General features: G+C 41.8%; 1 protein-coding gene across 1 annotated transcript in view; it reads right to left on the minus strand.

Moving 5' to 3' along the window:
• ROBO3 (roundabout guidance receptor 3) overlaps positions 1 to 22,793 on the minus strand; it is a 272,235-nt gene extending 249,442 nt beyond the window's left edge. Inside the window, exon 1 of the mRNA XM_063435427.1 lies at positions 22,574 to 22,793. Coding sequence (XP_063291497.1) covers positions 22,574 to 22,736 — 163 coding nt within the window. The 5' untranslated portion in view covers positions 22,737 to 22,793. The remainder of the gene's footprint in view (positions 1 to 22,573) is intronic.
• Positions 22,794 to 24,338: the final 1,545 nt, after the last annotated feature.

Consider the following 24,338-nt stretch of genomic DNA (forward strand, 5'->3'; position numbering starts at 1 on the left):
ATCTCTGGTGGTGTGGGCTTGTTGTCTGGTCATCACAGGGTAGGATTCCTCGGTACTGTTTGTAGGTACATAAGTGGAGGTTAACTGGCCCAGGTTGTTTCCTAGTAACACATCTGCTGGTAGGTGGTTCATGAGCCCCACCTCCACTATTCTGTTTTCAGCACCACAGTCCAGGTGAACTTTTGCAGTGGGTAGGTGGTGTATTGCTCCCCCTGCTACCCGGACGGTAACTGTTTCCCCCATCTTCTCTGCTCCAGTTATCAGCTGGTGCAGGACTAGGGTCAATGTGACTCCGGTGTCCCGTAGACCTTGCACTGTACGACCATTTAACTTGACCGGTTGCCTGTGATGGTTTCTGTTATCCGCCGCGGCTTGTACTGGATCCACCTCGTGCAGGAAGGTCCAGACCTCTTCGTTGGGATTTTGAGCATACATGAAAGCAGCCTGATAACAGTGGGATGCTGCTCGCGGTGCTGGAGGTGACCCTGGACGTATCCATTGGGACCAGTCTCTCTGTTGGGGACAGTTTCTTCGCATGTGCCCATACCGGAAGCATTGATGGCACTGAGGAGTTGCCCGGTTTGGTGCTCTCTGGGTTGACACCGGAGGTGATTGGCTTCGGGATGAGGTTGCTGGAGTCAGGGAAAATGGTGGTGTAGGACACAGAGGGGGGTCTGTAGCTGGGACGTTGGGGTCGCCGAGCATCCAAGTACTCATCTGCTCGCTGTGCTGCTTCAGTCAGGGTCGTCAGTGGTCTGTCCCTCACCCATTCCTGCACCTCTGAGGGGCGGCCATTATAAGGTACGGCTTGGTAACATAGTGACTTGGTACCATAGTGACTTGGTTACATAGTAATATTGTAAAATAGTAATATTAATTAAATTCTGATAGGATTGTTTATTTGAATATCAGATTTTATCGATATTGTGCGAGTTTCCTGTGTAATCCGTTTTGAATCTCTTCCATCAAGGAATTTCATATCTATCTGTATAAAAGATCTTCAATCTACTACTTAGTATCGTGGTGCCCCATCCATGCTAATATGTTCAGTAATTTGCAAAACCTGCAGCCCAGCGTTACAGCGTGTTGTCAGGAATTAATAACTAGTGGAGATTAAAGGTAAATTATTCAAATATTTGCCCGCCTCGCCATGTATCCAAGGAAATGTTTCCCATAAAACCTATTGAATGGCTTTGTTCCTGCTGTCTGGATGGCCCTTGTGAGTGGCATCTCTCAATCTGTGTCTCCTGGAGATTAAGCTGCTAATTAATGGGCCGTCTGTCTACTCCCAGCACGGATTCCTCCTTGTGATAACGAGGATTTCTGGAATCAGATTTATGTGTGAGAGCGTTTGCGACCGATCCACACAAGGCCCCCATGAACTTCAAGTAGAATCGGCACTGGACGAAGGAAATGGTTAAATATGTTTGGAATGAATCCAATTCACCTATGTTTGCCCATATCTTATCACACAAACTATGGAAAATACAGGGAATTGGAACATTTTGAGAAACATTTACAACTCGGCACTTTTACTAGATTGTCTGTTTTTATCATAAAAAATTGCAGTTACCCTTTCAATCCTCACACTTCTTAAATTAAAGTATTAACACTGCCACACAGAAACCATGCAGGATTATTCACTGATCTGGAAATCATAGGGAATTTTAGGTAAAGCTGGAAAAAGTAAATTGTGATGAATTCCCTGGATTTTAAAGCTAATAGAGCATATTAGGGTTGTCCATGAAACCACGGGGATTGAGTTCTATAAATTTAAACAATAAAAGAGATAAATGTAAAAATGAATAAAGTACTTTTTTTGAGAGACAACTCTATTAAGGATGGTTAATACAACATCTATTGCCTGTAACCAAATTTCAATAATAAACACAACATGTATGGTTATGGTGCTTGGAGGTCCAGGGCACCGTCTAAAATAGGGGGTTAAAATATTTGCAATTACTTTAACCTGTTGGGACCATTGGCGGGAGGAGCTGGGCAGAGTGGACAGGCACCATCTTTGCAGATTTGGGGTTAAACCATTCGCAAACGTTTCAACTCGTTAAGGTAAGGGGGCAACCAGGCCTCCTGGGACCATAGCAGCTTAACTGGGATGATGTTGTTATGGTGCCCAGAGAAGTTCATTAAATACATTTTATTTTATTTTTTTTGTAGTTAAGATGTTTATTGACATTTTTTGCTTGGCAAGACAAAAGCAAGACATCAGAATCAAGTCTCCCAGCAGAGAATAATGATACCAGGTAATTATTGAACTGGACAAGCCCCCCCCCAGCTGTGGGATCCTGGAATTTTGGATTTTAAATTATTTTCAGTAGTTTCCATTTAATGAATAATCCCTAATTGTTTTGCAGTTTCGTTTTTATTTTAAACAGTCACACTTTTAAACATGTAGAGGAAACAAGAGAAAAAACATTTCTGTGCTATGAATTTCTTACATACGAGAAGTGTCTATGTCGGTGCGCATATCGCCAGGATCTTTACATTATTTTCTGTGAGATCCATGTTAATCCCTCAATGCTCTTGACTAAGATATGAGCACACGAACGTGACAGCAGCCCACAGGAGACAGTTCGTGTCTAAGTGACTGTTTGGAATTAAAAAAGACTGGAATCCTCAGAATTCGCAGGGAGGTCTCAGAGTCCTCGGAGTATATTTATACCACAAAAACAAATCACTTGGTCAGGAGTTTCATCAGATATTATCATTTTACTCTGCCATATAGTGTCTCTCGGTACTGGACTTGGAGATCTCTAAAGAGAGCGATGTTTATAGTACATTAAATGGGAAGTCATTGTGAGTTATGGGTGACATAACAGCTAAACGCTGGGCTTTTATTAGTTTGGCCCCACTGGGTCTCAAGCAGAATAAAGTGTCTAAACCCGCAGTCATTGCACGAAAGTCACAAAATGAAGGAATCGTATCTCTGGTTTCTCTTCGACAACTAATTGTGTACTTTCCTCTTTAATATCTTGCGGTTTACGTCTTACTCTTTATCGTTAATGGAGTCATTTTGCGTCTCAAGCTGTTTCGTTTAACCCCTTAAGGACCAAACTTCTGGAATAAAAGGGAATCATGACGTGTCACACACGTCATGTGTCCTTAAGGGGTTAATGACCCTTGAGTAAATCGAGGCTGGTTTATTCAATATTGTGAGACTTCTTAGTCCAAAAACTTATCAAAGCTGCCAGTTTGGCCAACTTCGCTTAAAATCTGAAAATCATTTTGAATTCCTAACATTTGACGCATACTAAATATGGCTGTCTACGTTTGCTTACAGTACAGTCAACGATGTTGGACACCTGGGTAAATGGAACGTTTGATACATTATGACATCACAAAGTCCACTTTTTGCAGCTGATGTCACATGTGTAGGGGAGGTTTCTATACCAAGGAAATGACAAAGTATTAAGATGAACTACTCAAAAAATCTGCTTTTTTTTCTGCAGCAGATTGCACGACTGAGTTCAAAACCAGTTCATGCTCAGAAAGCTGCAAGCCCTGGAATCGAGTTGGGCAGAAGAGAGAAAAATCCGCAGCTTTGCGTTATTTTAGTAGCCAATGATATGCACTGAGTCAGGAGAATTCAGAAGGAAATTGCAAATAAATATCTCAAGTTCTACAAAGAGTTTAAATTGCCTTGAATTTACTGCATTTGTCTATCGAATTTCCCTAAAATACCGCGCAGGACACCTCCAGATATAAACCTGGATTATGGCGTTTAAACGGATAAAATGGAGGTAGCACAGACTGAAACAGCCACCCAGGGCTTCAGACTTTACAGAACTGATTAATATTCAAGATTGCGTCTGGCATCCCTCGTGCTACTTTTGTTTTGTAAAAAGGTTGAAATATTCATGTTGATTTGCATTCTCTGTGAGACCCGGGATTGGAATTTGCGCCGCGCATGAAAACAACTTAATTCCGTTCTTTATTGAATATCCCCGAGTGCGTCTCAGAATTCATTTCTCCTCTCATTTCAAAATCCATATTGTGTAGACACGCAACATGCGGCTGACACTTCTACTTTACTTCCTGCCTTTGACATGTTCTGTTTTATTTGCAATTATAAGTTTTGATTACGGGCAGAGACAGTGCTGGGCTGTTGGATGATTGCGCTGAAACACACAGGCAGCTGTTTCTGATAAATGAGCTCCCAGCGACGCGCCAGGCGATTCCGCGGTATCCATCTGACACGGCTGTTTAATGTCTTCAACATCAGTCAGTCTCCATGAGAGTTATCGGACTGACTGCCTGAGACCTGCGCTACACAGGAGCCAGTGTTATGACACGAGAGATCACGTCAGTCAGAGAGTCTCCGAAATATTCCCATAAACCCACGTTTGTAAAACAAGTAACGTTCCCACTGGCCAAATAGCCGGTGTAAAGACTTCACATTGAAATCAGAATAGTGTGGGATTAAAAACATTGTCGAGTAACGTAACGAGTTTATAACAGAGGGAGAGAGAGAGAGAGAGAGGCAGACAGAGAGAGAGGGTGAGGGAGACAGAGAGAGTGGGAGAGAGGCAGAACGAGAGAAACTAAGTTGCCATTAATTGACGTATTAAATCGGTTTCCAGATTTGTCAAACTGATCTGAAAGTGTCTTTTTGGGGTTTTAAACTCTATTTTATTAAATTAATTTGATGTCACCTTTCTCCTTGGTAGATTCTGACAGATTTTGTGATTTCCTGATTATACCGCGTGAATATTATACTTGTACATGTGGTGTAACAGAAGGACAGAAACTAGAATCGTTTTTGGGTGCAAAAAAATGTGTAAATATTAATAATGGGATGGGCTACACAAAAACTAACAGAAAAAGAATACACTGTGTAAAAGATCCACAGACGTGATAACGCACATCAGGAAATCTGACCCAAACTGACTCTTTGATAAACCTCCCCCCCCCTCATTGGCTTCTCCAGTGAATGTTTCATGTGACTGATGTTTGCAGTAGTCGTAACACGGCAGTATTACGTGCTGGTACAGTGACCACAAGGCCCACATTCAGTTCCCAAGGTTCTGGCGCAGATGGGCCAAATGTCACTTCAACTAAATGAACTTGTAAAATCTTTCAGATTTTCTCCAGCAGCGAATTCAGACTTTTTCAGTTCATTTTCATTTTTTGTGTTTTCAGAGAGCGGAAGTGTCTAAATCATCTCAATAAATGGGCCACGATAAATAATCATTATTTAGCGCACCACACTCCTGCCAAGCCGTAATTCTCACTCTGCCGTGATGGCTTAGATTATTATACATTATAATATTATTATTATTATTATTATTATTATTATTATACGGTGTGAGTAACAAGATGACATGTTGATTTCAGTAGATGAAGATTGAACAGTATGGGATTTCAGTCATAGATATCGGTCATGAAAGGGTCCATCATCTAGCACCAGGTCTGTCACACTGCGCTACCATCTAAGGAGGCATCTCGGCTGAATTACCAGAGCAGGCAAAATATATAATGTTAGTGTATTGTGCCATAAGCATATTAACAGGTACCCACTGCCCAGTATAGAGGAGCACGATTACCTAGCTATTTCCCAGTATGGGGGAGCACCATTACCTATTCCCAATATGGGGGAGCACTATTATCCATTCCGATTATGGGGGAGCACTATTATCCATTTCCCAGTATGGGGGAGCACTATTATCCATTTCCCAGTATGGGGGAGCACTATTATCCATTTCCCAGTATGGGGGAGCACTATTATCCATTTCCCAGTATGGGGGAGCACTATTACCCATTTCCCAGTATTGGGGAGCACTATTACCTATTCCCAATATGGGGGAGCACTATTACCTATTTCCCAGTATGGGGGAGCACTATTACCCTTTTTTCCAGCATGGGGAGCACTATTATCCATTTCCCAGTATGTGGAAGCACTATTATCCATTTCCCAGTATGGGGGAGCACTATTACCCTTTTTTCCAGTATTGGGGAGCACTATTATCCATTTCCCAGTATGGGGGAGCACTATTATCCATTCCCCAATTTGGGGGAGCACTATTACCCATTTCCCAGTATGTGGAAGCACTATTACCCATTTCCCAATATGGGGGAGCACTATTACCCATTTCCCAATATGGGGGAGCACTATTACCCATTTCCCAATATGGGGGAGCACTATTACCCATTTCCCAATATGGGGGAGCACTATTGCCCATTTCCCAATATGGGGGAGCACTATTACCCATTTCCCAATATGGGGGAGCACTATTACCCATTTCCCAGTATGGGGTAGCACTATTACCCATTTCCCAGTATGGGGTAGCACTATTACCCATTTCCCAGTATGGGGAAGCACTATTATCCATTTCCCAGTATGGGGAGCACTATTACCCATTTCCCAGTATGGGGAGCACTATTACCCATTTCCCAGTATTGGGGAGCACTATTACCCATTTCCCAGTATTGGGGAGCACTATTACCCATTTCCCAGTATTGGGGAGCACTATTACCCATTTCCCAGTATGGGGGAGCACTATTACCCATTTCCCAGTATGGGGTAGCACTATTACCCATTTCCCAGTATGGGGTAGCACTATTACCCATTTCCCAGTATGGGGAAGCACTATTATCCATTTCCCAGTATGGGGGAGCACTATTACCCATTTCCCAGTATTGGGGAGCACTATTATCCATTTCCCAGTATTGGGGAGCACTATTATCCATTTCCCAGTATGGGGGAGCACTATTACCCATTTCCCAGTATGGGGGAGCACTATTACCCATTTCCCAGTATGGGGGAGCACTATTACCCATTTCCCAGTATGGGGGAGCACTATTACCCATTTCCCAGTATGGGGGAGCACTATTACCCATTTCCCAGTATAGGGAAGCACTATTATCCATTTCCCAGTATGGGGGAGCACTATTACCCATTTCCCAGTATTGGGGAGCACTATTATCCATTTCCCAGTATGGGGGAGCACTATTATCCATTTCCCAGTATGGGGGAGCACTATTACCCATTTCCCAGTATGGGGGAGCACTATTACCCATTTCCCAGTATGGGGGAGCACTATTACCCATTTCCCAGTATGGGGGGGAGCACTATTACCCATTTCCCAGTATGGGGGAGCACTATTATCCATTTCCCAGTATGGGGGAGCACTATTATCCATTTCCCAGTATGGGGGAGCACTATTATCGATTTCCCAGTATGGGGGAGCACTATTATCGATTTCCCAGTATGGGGGAGCACTATTATCCATTTCCCAGTATGGGGGAGCACTATTACCCATTTCCCAGTATGGGGGAGCACTATTACCCATTTCCCAGTATGGGGGAGCACTATTACCCATTTCCCAGTATGGGGGAGCACTATTACCCATTTCCCAGTATGGGGGAGCACTATTACCCATTTCCCAGTATGGGGGAGCACTATTACCCATTTCCCAGTATGGGGGGAGCACTATTACCCATTTCCCAGTATGGGGGAGCACTATTATCCATTTCCCAGTATTGGGGAGCACTATTATCCATTTCCCAGTATGGGGGAGCACTATTATCGATTTCCCAGTATGGGGGAGCACTATTACCCATTTCCCAGTATGGGGGAGCACTATTACCCATTTCCCAGTATGGGGGAGCACTATTACCCATTTCCCAGTATGGGGGAGCACTATTACCCATTTCCCAGTATGGGGGAGCACTATTACCCATTTCCCAGTATTGGGGAGCACTATTATCCATTTCCCAGTATGGGGGAGCACTATTATCCATTTCCCAGTATGGGGGAGCACTATTACCCATTTCCCAGTATGGGGTAGCACTATTACCCATTTCCCAGTATGGGGGAGCACTATTACCCATTTCCCAGTATGGGGGAGCACTATTACCCATTTCCCAGTATGGGGTAGCACTATTACCCATTTCCCAGTATGGGGTAGCACTATTACCCATTTCCCAGTATGGGGTAGCACTATTACCCATTTCCCAGTATGGGGTAGCACTATTACCCATTTCCCAGTATGGGGTAGCACTATTACCCATTTCCCAGTATGGGGGAGCACTATTACCCATTTCCCAGTATGGGGGAGCACTATTACCCATTTCCCAGTATGGGGGAGCACTATTACCCATTTCCCAGTATGGGGGAGCACTATTACCCATTTCCCAGTATGGGGGAGCACTATTACCCATTTCCCAGTATGGGGGAGCACTATTACCCATTTCCCAGTATGGGGGAGCACTATTACCCATTTTCCAGTATGGGGGAGCACTATTACCCATTTCCCAGTATGGGGGAGCACTATTACCCATTTCCCAGTATGGGGGAGCACTATTACCCATTTCCCAGTATGGGGGGAGCACTATTATCCATTTCCCAGTATGGGGGAGCACTATTATCCATTTCCCAGTATTGGGGAGCACTATTATCCATTTCCCAGTATGGGGGAGCGCTATTATCGATTTCCCAGTATGGGGGAGCACTATTATCCATTTCCCAGTATGGGGGAGCACTATTACCCATTTCCCAGTATGGGGGAGCACTATTACCCATTTCATTATAATATATTTCCATTGTGTAAAATCTTGTATTAATATCCTCAATATTCGCTCAGTCTCTGTAATGATAATTATATTTTAATGAGACCCATTCGAATGCCATGTAGGAGTTTGATGAATGCTTGGCTGAGCTGGCTATGGAAGTGGTGGAAGGGTTAAAGTGCGCACTGTCTATTGAATTGGAGACAAATGAACATATGGTCCAATAGAAATCAATATGTAGATGGAAGGCAGGCCGATCGAGGCCATTTCACACACCGAGCAAATTATTTTCAACATATTGGCAGCTTCTGTATGAAAAACCCAGTGTGCAATATCTTAATTTACATTGTTACAGTTTAATTTGCAATAAATTGATAAAGTGCCCTGTTAGCAATAACGCTACAAACATCGTGTTCCATCACTGGGCCGGTCCATGGCATCACCACCATCACTGGGCCATTCCGTGGGATCACTACCATCACTGGGCCAGCCCGTGGCATCACTACCATCACTGGGCTTGTCCATAGGATCACTACCATCGCTGGGCCAGCCCGTGGGATCACTACCATCACTAGGCCAGCCCGTGGGATCACTACCATCACTAGGCCAGCCCGTGGGATCACTACCATCACTAGGCCAGCCCGTGGGATCACTACCATCACTAGGCCAGCCCGTGGGATCACTACCATCACTAGGCCAGCCCGTGGGATCACTACCATCACTAGGCCAGCCCGTGGGATCACTACCATCACTAGGCCAGCCCGTGGGATCACTACCATCACTGGGCTTGTCCTTAGGATCACTACCATCGCTGGGCCAGTATATGGGATCATTACCATCACTGGGTTGGTCCATAGAATCACTACCATCACTGGGCCGGTCCATGGGATCACTACCATCAATGGGCCAGTCCGTGGCATCATTACCATCACTGGACCAGTCTGTTAGATCACTATCATCACTGAGCCAGTAGGATCACTAACATTCCTGGGCCGGTCTGTGGAATCACTACCATCGCTGAGCCGGAATGTGAGATCACTACCATCACTAGGCCGGTCTGTGGGATCACTGGGGCAGTGCATGCAATTACTGCCATTACTGGGCCGGTCTGTGAGATCACTACCATAACTGGGCTGGTCACCTGGATCACTACCATCACTGGGCCAGTCCATGGTATCACTGAGCGCGTCCATGCGATTACTGCCATTACTGGGCCGGTCCTTGGATCACTATCATCACTGGGCCAGTCTGTGGGATCATTATTACTACTGGGCTGGTCCATGGAATCACTGCCATCACTGGGCTGGTCCATGGAACCACTGCCATCACTGGGCCAGTCCGTGGGATCACTACCATCACTAGGCTGGTCTGAAAGATCACTACCATCCCTGGGCCGGTCCGAGGGATCACCACTATCACTGGGCCAGTCCGTAGGATCACTGCCATCACTACCAGATAGGGATAATGTATACTATGTATTCATATGGGGAATAATTCATATTATATAGTATATGATACACTATAATAATATCTGTTAATACATATAAATAATGAGGTTATCCTATGCCAATATACATACATTTCTGGGTAATTTTTGTAAATATTTAGGTAGAGATAGTGTGGTAGTATATCTAAATATTTGGGTATATTGATCGGGTGTTGTTATACATAACTATTCTGGTATGTTATTTGCGTGTTATATGTAAATATTTAAGTTTGTAGATTGTGATTTATTATTTGTAAATATTTGGGTTTATAGATTGAGTGTTATAAATAAAAGTGTGGATATATTAATTGCGTGATAAATGTAAATAATTGGGTTCACAGATTGTGTATTTGGGTACAGACGTATATTGTGATTATGTCTAAATATTTCAGTTAAACACGCAAATTACTGTCATGTAGTTGTGGATCATATAATTTACTGTATTGAAACCCCCCTATTCAGATAAATAATACTCATCATCTTGGACTGGCTCGTAATGTGCGCTGATCGTCTCCAGTAATTGACGGCTTACTTACTAATCACTGGCCATTATATTCTGCGAAACACTCGGCACAGATTAAATTCTCATAAATATCTTCATGGTGAATATTTGTCTGACATATACAGCAACTGGAATGATGGATAGATGGATGGATATAGAGAGACACAGAGAGACAGAGAGACACAGACAGACAGAGATCTGCTAGGCATCATGGGTAGTATAGTTAAACAACACACGGGATGTCATGTTAGCTATGAGTATATTAAGCAGAGTAACACACGGTGCATGTGGTCTATAAACATATAGTACATCCAATCCCATATAAAGTGGTTTTGTTGATGCAGGTTTCGAGATCCACATTACTGTATACACATTGTGGGTGTTTAAACCAGCAATGAGTGAGTGCCATCTGTGCTCTGTACCCCGACAGGTCCACTTTGAGCAATCATCAATAACATTTATAATAAACCGATTGAACTAGACTCTGCCTGTGCTTTCCACATGGTATAACACAATGACATGATTTAATTACACAGAACAGGAAATCGGACGAACTATAAATTTATTAAAAGTTGTTTTCAAGTTGTCAAGAACTGAAGCCAAAAAGTTGACTTTGTAAAAAAAAAAAAAAAAGAGCTGAAAGCTGGAACCCCAGCAACGAGCGTGATAAAGGCGCTGTATTGAGCCTCTGTGAGGTAAGTGACTAAAACCCCACTTACAGTCAGAATGGAAAGCAGATGTTTGACTGTGGAGCGTAAGAACGAGCCGGCGCTGCGGCCCTGATGATCTTCGAGGAGTTATTTATCTCCTTTCTGTGAATTCACTTATTTCGGAGGATTAGTTGATTCTAATCAACATTTTTACCACTCAAGTGCGTCCCTGTTCTTTGTATATTCAGGGCCTAATATTGTCTCCATCACCGAGGGAAGGCTTTCATCCCCAGCGCAGGAGAGCTCTTTGCCGTCCGCTGATTGCGATGGCTGAAAGTCAGAGCTATTAGAATGACAATAGTTTAATCAGAGACTGAGAATCAATTATCAGTAAACAAGCGCAAAGCGACATTTACCGCGAGCTGCAATTTCAGCTCAATCAGGATGCATAGAGCGAGGCTCCTCGTTACTGCTTTCTGAGGCAATTACAGGCTATTCATTAACCTCGACAATGCTGGAGAGACCTGCACAACACAACTAACCATTGCACTCGCTGGCATTCAGAGGGTTAACTGATCCCAAGACTTTCTGGTCAATAGAAACAGCTGATATAAACCCACTCAAACATCCCAGACACAGAAATAGATACTAGTGTTCATACGAAGGAAAAATAATCACTTATCCTGTAAAATACACCATGAAAACATTCAGAGAAAAAAAATGGTGTGGTGCAGGTGGTACGCCACACGTGGTACGCCATTATCACTATTGTTTTAATACCTATTTTTTTTATTAACCCCTTAAGGACACATGACATGTGTGACATGTCATGATTCCCTTTTATTCCAGAAGTTTGGTCCTTAAGGGGTTAAATAAATCCTCCGCCGTGTATGATAATCAGCTATTATCAGGTATATAAAAAAAGGAATGATGGTCCAGACACTCAGGTTCAATCCAATTTATTGGAGCAAAATAGAAACAACATTTTGGCCCACAACAAGGCTTTGAGATTGACAAAGGCCCTGTTGTGGGCCGAAACGTTGTTTCTATTTTGGTCCAATAAATCTGCCCACTGCATTTAACGAGAGTGCCTGGACCATCATTACTTTTTTGCAAATCACATTGTGCGGATTGGCCAACCTCAGGCCCGGTTGCACCCTGGGATCCAGGAGAGTGCGGTATCCATATTTGTAATTATATTATCAGGTATATCGGCCGGTTAGAGCAGCGGTAGCGTCACCCACTGGGAAGCGTGGGTATGAATCTTGATCAGAGCACCACCAGTAAGTGTCCCTGGGCTAGACCCATAATTATATCTACCTACTTACCTCAAATCCCCATAGACTGTAATCTTGTCATCCATTTCTATACCTGTAAAGTGCTGTACGATATATTGATGCTCTATAATTAGTCATTTCTGGGGTGAAGGTACATATGTTCGCTCCAAAATTTAAAGCAGGGGCAAAGCCAGTGTGTTCGTGCTTTAAATACATTACATTGTTTCTCAAGTGAGTTCCCCAGCTTGTCCAGTTACAAAGGTTTAATTTGGGATAAAGTGCTGTTGATCGCATTGCTTGTCTGGTGGCGTGCTGGAGGTCAGCCGCTAATGGGACGAGGAAAAACCAGTACATCTCTGTGACCATAAACGGGTCCCTACCCAACAGACCCCAACTCACCAACAGCGTGGGGTTAAGGAGATTATATGCTCGGGGCCCCCTGGTTAGAGTCTAAGGTACCCGACCCCCTACTTATTATTATTATTATTATTATTATTATTATTATTATTATTAACCCACATCCCGAATGTAGCACTTAGGAAATTGCAGGAAGGCCACCCAACTTACGATACTTACCTACTCATCATTATTAACCACAGCACACACAGCAGTGCTTGGCACCTCTGGGCTGGGTCCCCCTTTTCAGAGTTTAGGTGACCTCATATTTAGTTTAGTTTAGTGAATGATAAACATGGAGTATTGTGCGTTTAATTCTCAGTGCTACGTGCTGCCGTTAGCGATTTACGTCTCGGCTTGGGAATGTAATGTAGCTGTTAAGATGCTAACTCTTCATTAATTACTTACTGAGGTGAAGCACTGCAGGGGGTAAAATGATCAATGTACCAGATTTGTGTTAAATAGAAAGAATAACTATAATGGACATAACCATTAGGATCCTAAAGAGACACGGATAAAAAATATTTCTACGTGTGTTTTCTTTACACATATATTGTTTATATTTATTTTTAACGTTTTCTTTGGTTTATTGCTGCTTTTACCTTTACGATGTTAAGTGTTAATTCAGATAAACAATCCACATTAGATTTATTCTTTCCACTAACACAAACCGACCATCTGCTACATTGATCGTTTAACCCCCCGCAGTGCCTGCCCTCAGTCGTTTAGGCAGAGTTTAAATACAGAGAATACAATTAATCTGAATATGTTTGTTATTTAGTTTAAAAAAAAAAAAAAAATTCCCCCCAAGGCAGAGTTTATTCAATTATCTTATTATTTGATAATGATCAGGAGCGATGATTTAACATCTAGCTCCAGGATGTGTTAAATGTTTTATTTAATTATAATCATGCAGGGTAGTCTACAAATATAAACTGATATTATCCCCATGTAAGTAGTCACTCACACTCCTAGCGCACGCCTGCAGGGCTTCGGGATTTCCAGAAGATGGCTCTATAGTAAAAACTTTTTGGGGGTCTTTCTTCCACTTCAAAGACATTGAAATTGTCAAAGGAAAAGAACTCTATAAACTCTGTGGCGTTAAGCCCTCCCGCCGACATGAACGGTTAGTTTTGAGGGACCCTGACTTCCCCACTTGGGTCACTCGATGGCGTCCGATCTGCCGTAGGTTAGGCATGCAGTCTACAATGTGGGATTGAATCCCTGATGGGACTTGCTCTGTGCGAGGAACCTTCCTTATTACACAGTCTTAGATATCGCCAATCGCGTGTCCATATCCCTGACCGTTCTCTGTGTTCCTGACCCTTAACAACTAGAGCACGTGTGTGTGACAATCCTTCTCCTGTCACAGGGGTCGGCAACCTTCGACGCTCCAGAAGTCATGGATTGCATCTCCCTGCGGTTGTCTCACATCGAGCAAGTTATTTCTGGTGGACACCGAGATTTGGTCTCATTGGCATCTGACAACTCATTCTGACCTATTTATCCTAACTGAACTATCAAAATCTGTGCTTCCTATTGTGGATTTTATACTGGAAGAGGGAGCTCTGCTACTCCCCCCAACCTTTCTCCCCCCCACTACTCTTTTCCTTCTGTTAATGGGTTAATAAAAGTGGCTGATGCCTATTGGTTAGAATATTGTCTCTGTTTCTGTAAATGTGTGTGTGTTTTTTGTGTATTCAGATCTATTTGAGATCTGCATGTATGCCTTTTTGGTGCGGTGTGTCCCATTCTGCTATTTCTGTTAGCTTTGGTGCTAGTCTCATCCTGTACCCTCCACCGGTAGATAATACGCCCTTCAAACGGATGGTTATGGGAACTAAACAGTTATAATCAAATAGTAACTGATCTGAAAGATCTGCCTCCCTCTAGAGGAAATTCCCTATAAATTCACAATAATCATTAGGTTTTATTTATTTTCTCTAATAAACTCCCCTTTTTATAAATAATTCTAGTGGTAACTAAGTGATCTGGGGATCTTCCAGGCTAACACGCCACCTGTTTGTGTGTTACTCGCATATTACTGAAAGTTCGCATTCATACCAATCTTCAGAATTAGTTCTGTGTATTCTGTATGAATCAATTGGTTACATAGTGAACACAGAATCAAACCGATAATGAAAGGGTTAATAGCCGACGTTATAAAGTAATCAATAAGTCTTCTCCATCAGCCTGAATAGAGAATCTTTGTAAAAGGTCACGTCGTTGAATGAGCCCCGTCACACAGGATTTCACGCCGTTATCCCTGGAAATCACAGAGGAATGAAATCTATTGTCTCTTGTTTTAAAGGCTTCATCCAGGATGGATCTCATCTCTATCTGCAAAGCTGTCAATGTCTTGTCAAACGACCGATATTAAAACTAATGGCTTAACTTCACTGCAGCTTTGCAGACCTAATTAAACCTGAGATTGTTTATCCCTCTTGGAAGCACCCACAGTTATAGCCCGGGGGGGATTTTGCTTAAGGAAACAGGGCTGCCATCAGGGGGTGACAACCATGACAGTTGTCACGGGCCCGGCTGTCCTGGCGGGCCCGGACTGCTTTGGCAGTCCGGGGCCCCACATTCTCTGTCTGCACATATATATAGCTAAGATTGTTGCTATATATATGTACAGCTGCGGGCCCTTGCCTCCATGGAACTTGCAGGGGGCCACGCACACTGCATCTGTTCATTACAGCTCCTCGCACTCCCTAGCTCTCACGAAACACGCGGCCGTCACAGCATTGCCATGGGTTACCATGACATTGCTCCGCGTGGGCACGCACACCAAACTTGTGAGAGTTAATCAGCGCGAGGAGCCATAATGTACAGGTGCAGTGTGCTGGGCCCCCTGCAAGTACAGGGAGCCGGGGGCCCCACCATGCCACCGGACCACCGGGGTATGGAATCTCCCCCCTTCCTGGACCAGGTAAGAAGCATAATATTTATTACTTATAATATGGAAAACTGACACATACTTTGCATTCACTACACTAACATACACTCTGCATTCACTATACACACACACACTACATCCACCACACATTCAAACACACTGCATTCACTAAACACAGACACTGCGTCTAATACACACACACACTACATCCACTACACAGATACTACACCCACTAAACACATTGCATCTAATACACACAAACACTACATCATTACACAAACACACTGTATTCACTGTACACACACTACATCCACTACACCAACACACACTCTGCGTTCTCTATACACACTGCATCAACTACACAAACACACTCTGCATTCTCTGCACAAACAGTATCTAATACACACAAACACTACATTCATTACACACATTCTAATTCACATCCACTATACACACCACATTCAGTCCTGCATCACTGTAAGCGGACTCGGTAGGAGCCTTGTGGGCGGACTCGCTGTCAGGGTCCCAATATTTCTGATGGCAGCCCTGTAAGGAAATAAACATTGAATTTATCATATATTATAAACAGAGTTTTATTTGTGCATCAGAGAGACTGAGGACCTCGAGACATATTTATTACCCAGAAAGTGACATATAATAAAATATAATTATAGTATTGGGCATAGGTCATATTATTATTTAATATTAACACTGGCAATGGCGTGTTAAGAAATAAGATTTTTCTTAAATGTTGTTTAATCTTGGGATTGTGTGAAGTTTGAATATTTCATTTACTTACTCCTTAAAGTCTTTTATGTCAAGTAAATCTGATTTTATTTAAAAAGATGTTTGTTTTAGGACAGATGGTGATGGGGATTTTGATCGTGGCGTCAGTCTTTCGATGGGTTAGAACTGAGCGAGAAGTGTTGGGAGAAGACACAATGTAAAGTTTAATTTGTGTCACTTTTGGTTGAACCGGCTGCTATCAGCACTCTGTGTCTACATGTGATGTTAGAAAGTGGAGAGTAGAAGGGCATTAAATTGAAAAATAATTTGCTTTTGAGCTTTTGAGCTGTTGTGTTATTATTAGACAGAATAACCATTTTTGTTGTCAGAGCTATACTTTGAAGACCTGATGATACTCTCCATAAAGATCTGTCTGGGAAATGATCCTGATTTTGCCTTTAATCCTACAGAGAGGGACAGGCAGGGGTGGGTGCATAAAAGGAGCACTTACCCCCACTATCACTTACTCCCAGCTACTTGTCTTGCCAGGTTTTAGAACATCTCATTGTGACTGTTCAGACGGCTTTGTGAATTATTGTCCATCTTGCGTTGTCTCGGACTCTGGATATTCTGATGTCTGGGATCTCAGTTCGGAGCTGCTGGTAAAGCAATATGGCAATGTAAACTATTGCGCTAAAAGAATTAACGCTGTGTTTCTCGAGGAGCGCTATGATTCCTGCTGTAAAATTCTGTGAGTTTCGCATTGTGCACCAGATGTAATAATGTGACCAAACGCCGTGTTGGCTACCTGCTGATTCCAGCCAAGCAAGCCATTAATCTTAATATGGCTGATCAACTGCGCTCCACGTGTTTACGAAGCACGCACGATGTGTTTATTTACACATAGCGCCGGCTCTGATTGGCACCGCGCACCGCTGGGGAGATCTCTTCTGTCTGGGTTAAATAACATCGGATAATGTTCTGTCTGCACATCGTACACAGGATTAGACCTTCTGCAGACAGCTCATCAAACAGCTCCCTACAAGCCCCCCAAATATCCAGCCACCAGAGGGACCCAGTAACCTCCACATAAACCCCATTATCTACAATCCCATCAAACATTGAGGAACTAACGCAACGTGCGATACCCAGAGCGAATACAAACATTAACAGGACTGTGCAAAGGGTTAGAGGTCACCAACAGCAGGAAAAACAATTCTTCACGCTATATTGATATAATCAGCTGTAATGATACCATAAAATATGGTGATACAATAAGCTGTAATGATACAATAAGCTGTAATGATACAATAAGCTGTAATGATACAATAAACTATGGTGATATAATAAGCTGTAATGAATGATGCAATCAATTATGGTGATACAATAAACTGTAACAATACAAAGAGCTGTAACAATACAAAGAGCTGTAACAATACAAAGAGCTGTAATAATACAATAAGATGTTATAATACAATAAGCTGTAATGATACAATAAGCTGTAATGATACAATAAGCTGTAATGATACAATAAGCTGTGGTGATGATGGTTAGATGTTCCCTTTATCAGACTCCTGTATTTTTTTAACCCAATGTATGTTAAATTGTATCTGTGTAAGCAGAAACAAGAATCCAGAAATACATAATTTAAGGAGATCAATCACTCTCCAGGTTGTTTTTAATATTATGTTCCCTTCTCCCTATATTTAACAAATGTATTTATGAGGACAGAAAGATAAACCTAAATATAAAAATCCACCCCTCTTTATTCTGTAAGTGGGCACCTCCATTTTAGCTCCTGTCAATCATTCGTTTAAACTCCGCCCTTTACATCTGGGCGAGTTAATCTGTACGGAGGGCGAGTTAATCTGCAATTAGGAGGAGTTAATCTGTACGGAGGGCGAGTTAATCTGTATTTAGGGTAAATTAATTTGTATTTAGGGCAAATCAATCTGTATTTTGGGCAAGTTAATCTGTATTTTGGGCGAGTTAATCTGTATTTTGGGCGAGTTAATCTGTATTTTGGGCGAGTTAATCTGTATTTTTGGTAAATTAATTTGTATTTTGAGTGAGTTAATCTTTATTTAGGGCACTGTGTGAGGGGTCACCCTGTAATACAATCATTAATGAATGCTTTCCTCTAATTTGCATTACACAGGATGTCACAGGATTATATTTATTGCCCATTGCAGTGTGTTTGTAGCGTTATATTCTGATATTGAGTAAAAATTATTCCTTTTTGCCAGAATCCTATACACACTGATCAATTAAACAGCGAGTTTTGCTGAATTCCCAATTAACGTGCAGTGATTGCAAAGCTGTCACATTACACAGTTTAGTGAATAACGCGGTTTTTTATAGGTGGGTTTACTGTAACTTGAAGGCTAAAATATTAAGATAATAGAAGATATTAATATGTCCAGATTACAGAAAAAAAAAATCACAACACGATCAGACAGCCAATCCCAGCCGCTCAGGAATTAATTCTGAGAATAAATACAAAGATTGGAAATAAAGTTTAGTCTGAATGAGCACTATTTACCCACAGACTGCCCCAGGAGGGAGACAGGGGTTTTCAGCTTCCTGCACTCCTGTCAAAGTAAGGACCAGTCCATTGGTCTCAATCTCAGTCACTAGAGGGGGCTAGAGACACAGGTAGAAGAGACACACATGCAAGCCAGCAACAAAACTTTCATATTCGATTTATACAATAATAGTAATAATAATAATAATAACAGTAATAATAATAATAAATAAACAGACAGATCATAGATAGATAGAAGGATGGATAGATGATAGGTTACTAGATAGATAAATAGATAATAGATAGATATGTAGACAGACAGATAGATATTATTATTATTATTATTGACATTTATATAGGGCCAACAGATTCCGTAGCGCTTAGGTAGACAGATAGATAGACAGACAGACATTATTATTACTATTTACATTTATATAGGACCAACAGATTCCGTAGCGCTTAGGTAGACAGACAGACAGACATTATTATTACTATTTACATTTATATAGGACCAACAGATTCCGTAGCGCTTAGGTAGACAGACAGACAGACATTATTATTACTATTGACATTTATATAGGACCAACAGATTCTGTAGCGCTTAGACAGACAGACAGATCATTATTAAGATGAGATAGATATTTAGATAGATAATTATTAAGACGATAGATATAGATATTAAGATAGATAGAGCTATTACCCTGAAGACAGTTTAGGACTTTTAATCAGTGGAATTCTTGTGTTAAACAATGTATGGTTATAGTTTGTATCTCTCTCTGTATATAAGGATGGGAGGGTTGTGTCTATATCTTTTTATTTGCCACTTTATATCAACCTGGATTTTGACATTTAAAGAAAAGATGAATAATTCCTATTTAATCCATGCCGAACGCCAGATGTAGTGTGTCACAAAGTCCCTCCCACTGACACACCCACAAACGCTGCTCCACGTGGCGTGGCCATGATCATCACACGTGTGTATTCGGGGAAATATGTTGGAGATGTGTAGATATTGAGTTTATAATAAGTGATAAATAATCATCCCGATACCCCAGTAATGTAATATCCAATCATTTCTATATATCTGACTAATTGTACAGAGAGGTTTTTATAACGGCCAGTCTGTCCCTGGGTACCTACCCCCGCGGTCTGTCACCCCCATCCAATGTCACCCCCATCCAATGATAACAAGATTCATCAATATTTAATATATACATTTCTTCAATATAAAATAAACTGATAAAAGCTTGGATTTGAGTATAAAAACTTTCGACAAACGTGTCCCTAACATACTGAAATACAGGAGAATCTGAGAACTCCCATCTGCATCGTGTGTTAACTTAATTTAGAAAGCAGCGTGGTTATCCTGTCTTACAGACTGCGTGAAATAGAAGGAATGGAAGTCCTTTATTAACACTCCATGCTGTGAAACGGATCGTTTCATCTCAGCGGAAAAAGTGGCATAGAATAGAAATCTGGGAGCCCTTCACTGAGGGCTAAACTCCTTGTTATATTGTATAACCTTACACAAACTGGTCATCGCAAGACCAACGGCAACGTTCTACAAGAGAATCCCGCAAGATAAATCGTTTCATTTTACAGACGTCCACTAAATAAAAATCTCAAATAAAGACAACTACTTAAATGTAACTTTCTTTATATTTGTACTAAAGAAACTGAATTTACGTTAGTTCTAGTGAAAAAATGACCTAATACATTAGACAGTTATTTACTAAAAACTAGAGTTTATTTACTAAACTGGGCGAGAAACAACAAGTGAATTATAGATGAAAATAGAAAAATCTGATTAGTTCGCCATCCGTTTATAGCTTCTGGTTATTTTAACCCAAATCGTTTTGATAAACCGAAACCAGAATTTGCCAGATTCAGCGCAAAATAGCAAAGTTGGAATAAAAATAAATATAATCTATGAATTGAATTATTGTTTTTATTTTTCTACACGTGATTATTTTCCCGACATTCAGCAAATCTCCAAATCTCCGCAATTCACAATTTAGTAAATAAAGTGCTGTGCGTGCTGATGGGACGTATTACGTAGTGTTTGATAAAGTGCCTGTGATTCGCTCAGACTGGGGGGGTTTATTCACAAAACTATGACGTGGAGAACTGACAAGTCAGCTGTAATGTTTGGCCCAAATACAGCTCATTTGGAAACATAGTAAAACTCCGCTATTTCGTCTAATTGTTAAATTCCTACATTAATTCTCCACATTTCCCAGTTTAGTGAATAAGAAAGTGGATGCTAAGATATATCCGGAATTATCCAGGATACCTAGAAAGTAAATGCTAAAATATATCCGGAATTATCCATGTTATCTAGAACTTAAATGCTAAGATATATCTGGAATTATCCAGGTTATCTAGAACTTAAATGCTAAGATATATCCAGAATTATCCAGGTTATCTAGAACTTAAATGCTAAGATATATCCAGAATTATCCAGGTTATCTAGAACTTAAATGCTAAGATATATCCAGAATTATCCAGGTTATCTAGAACTTAAATGCTAAGATATATCCGGAATCTCAAGGATATTTAGAAAGTAAATGCTAAGATATATCTGGAATCTTCAGGATATCTAGAAAGTAAATGCTAAGATATATCCAGAATTATCCAGGATATCTAGAAAGTAAATGCTAAGATATATCCAGAATCTTCAGGATATCTAGAAAGTAAATGCTAATATATATCCAGATTTATCCAGGATATCTAGAAAGTAAATGCTAAGATATATCCGGAATCTTCAGGATATCTAGAAAGTAAATACTAAGATATGTCCGGAGTCTCCAGGATACCTAGAAAGTAAATTCTGACATATCCGGACTCTCCTGGATATTTAGAAAGTAAAGGCTAAGATATATCCGGAATTATCCAGGTTATCCAGAAAGTAAAGGCTAAGATATATCTGGAATTTTCCAGGCTACAATATATCCGGAATTCTCCAGGATACCTAGAAAGTAGATGCTGCTAATATATATCCGGAATCTCCAGGATATTTAGAAAGTAAATGCTAAGATATGTCCGGAGTCTCCAGGATACCTAGAAAGTAAATTCTGACATATCCGGACTCTCCTGGATATTTAGAAAGTAAAGGCTAAGATATATCCGGAATTATCCAGGTTATCCAGAAAGTAAAGGCTAAGATATATCTGGAATTTTCCAGGCTACAATATATCCGGAATTCTCCAGGATACCTAGAAAGTAGATGCTGCTAATATATATCCGGAATCTCCAGGATATTTAGAAAGCAAATGCTAAGATATATCCGGAATCTCCAGGATATTTAGAAAGTAAATGCTAAGATATATCCGGAATCTCCAGGATATTTAGAAAGTAAATGCTAAGATATATCCGGAATTCTCCAGGATAATTAGAAAGTAAAGGCTAAGATATATCCGGAATCTCCAGGATATTTAGAAAGTAAAGGCTAAGATATATCTGGAACTTTCCAGGCTACAATATATCCGGAATTCTCCAGGATTCTGGATTTATGGCAAATATTGGAGAACTCTCTCAGAGAACGGGCCATGCACACAGACTAAACGAAGAATAAATGAATTTCTTACCATTGATGTTGGTCAGGTTGCTGAAATCAAGTAAACTTTCATTGAATCTGGAGAAAGATGAATTAAACTGCAGGAACAAGTCTGTGGAATTAGAATGTTCTCCGGGAATAGAATCTGCAAACAGATTCATCTGCAGCAAGGTTTTCAGCAAATAGCGGAGCATGGTGACCTCAGGATATGGGGGGCACAGTTACCCCCTTTTCACAAATCTGGGAGTCAGTCAGTGTTCTTATGGAAGACTTGGGGGACAAGAATCAATCACCCCTTTTCTGGAAGCTGTGGACCAGCAGTCACCTCCTATTCTAGACCTTGTGAATATTTAGATCCCTTTACTGGAAGCAGTGGGGGGCAGATCACCCCTTTATTGGAAGTTGTGGGGGTGAGATCACCCCTTTATCGGAAATTGTGGGGGGCAAGATTACTTCTTGCTGTGGGGGAGGGGGGATTAGATCCCTTTATTGGAAGCTATGGAGGGGAGATCATCTCTTTACTGGAAGCTGTTGGTGCATGATCACCCTTTAATGGAAGCTATGAATTGCACAAAAACTTTGGGGTGGGGGTTCTGGAGTCCCTTTTTCTGAAAGATGTAGGGGTCAGTTGTGAATAGGCAGAACACTATTTTACTAGAAGCTGTGGGAATGCAGATCACCCCAGTGTTTCTGGAAGGTCTGAGCAGGTAGATCACCCCAGTTTTTCTCGAAGGTCTGAGTAGGTAGGTCACCCCAGTTTTCTGGAAGATCTAAGCAGGTAGATCACCCCAGGTTTCTGGAAGGTCTGAGCAGGTAGATCACCCCAGTTTTTCTCGAAGGTCTGAGTAGGTAGATCACCCCAGTTTTCTGGAAGATCTAAGCAGGTAGATCACCCCAGGTTTCTGGAAGGTCTGAGCAGGTAGATCACCCAGTTTTCTGGAAGATCTAAGCAGGTAGATCCCCCCAGGTTTCTGGAAGGTCTGAGCAGGTAGATCACCCAGTTTTCTGGAAGGTCTGAGCAGGTAGATCACCCAGTTTTCTGGAAGGTCTGAGCAGGTAGATCACCCAGTTTTCTGGAAGGTCTGAGCAGGTAAATTCACCCCAGTTTTTCTGGAAGCTGTGAGCAGGTAGATCACCCAGGGTTTCTGGAAGGTCTGAGCAGGTAGATCACCCCAGTGTTTCTGGAAGCTGTGAGCAGGTAGATCACCCAGGGTTTCTGGAAGGTCTGAGCAGGTAGATCTCCCCAGTGTTTCTGGAAGCTGTGAGCAGGTAGATCACCCAGGGTTTCTGGAAGGTCTGAGCAGGTAGATCTCCCCAGTTTTTTTCTGGAAGCAGAGTGTTGGTAGATCACCCCAGATGTTTTGCTGTGATATTTGTGAATGAGATGGAAAGTGCACACCACTTTTGGAAGCTTTATGTAGACAATAAACCCCGTTTAATATAAGGTTGCTGTAAATAAGATTCACATTTCATGGATATTGTGAATTTAGTAAATCCCCCAATTTCAGGAAGCCGCAAAGAGAAGAGAGCACCCCATATTCTGGAATTTTGTGGGTGACATGTAAACCCCTTTACTGGAATGTACGGCTGGGCACCAGCACCCCCCTGGTCCTGGAACGTCTGGCGATGCTATGGCATCTGTCAGCAATGCTGGGAAGCAGAAATAACTTCAGATGGTCCACGCTGCTCCGTGCGGAGACATCCCAGATCTGAGCAGTGCTCTTTACTGATGCTCTTTTCCCATTCAATCCCCCTCCCTCCCTCGCTCTCCTCCCCTCCCTCGCTCTCTCACTCTC

The sequence above is a fragment of the Pelobates fuscus genome, chromosome 11 (assembly GCF_036172605.1).
Source record: "Pelobates fuscus isolate aPelFus1 chromosome 11, aPelFus1.pri, whole genome shotgun sequence".
Lineage (NCBI taxonomy): Eukaryota > Metazoa > Chordata > Amphibia > Anura > Pelobatidae > Pelobates > Pelobates fuscus.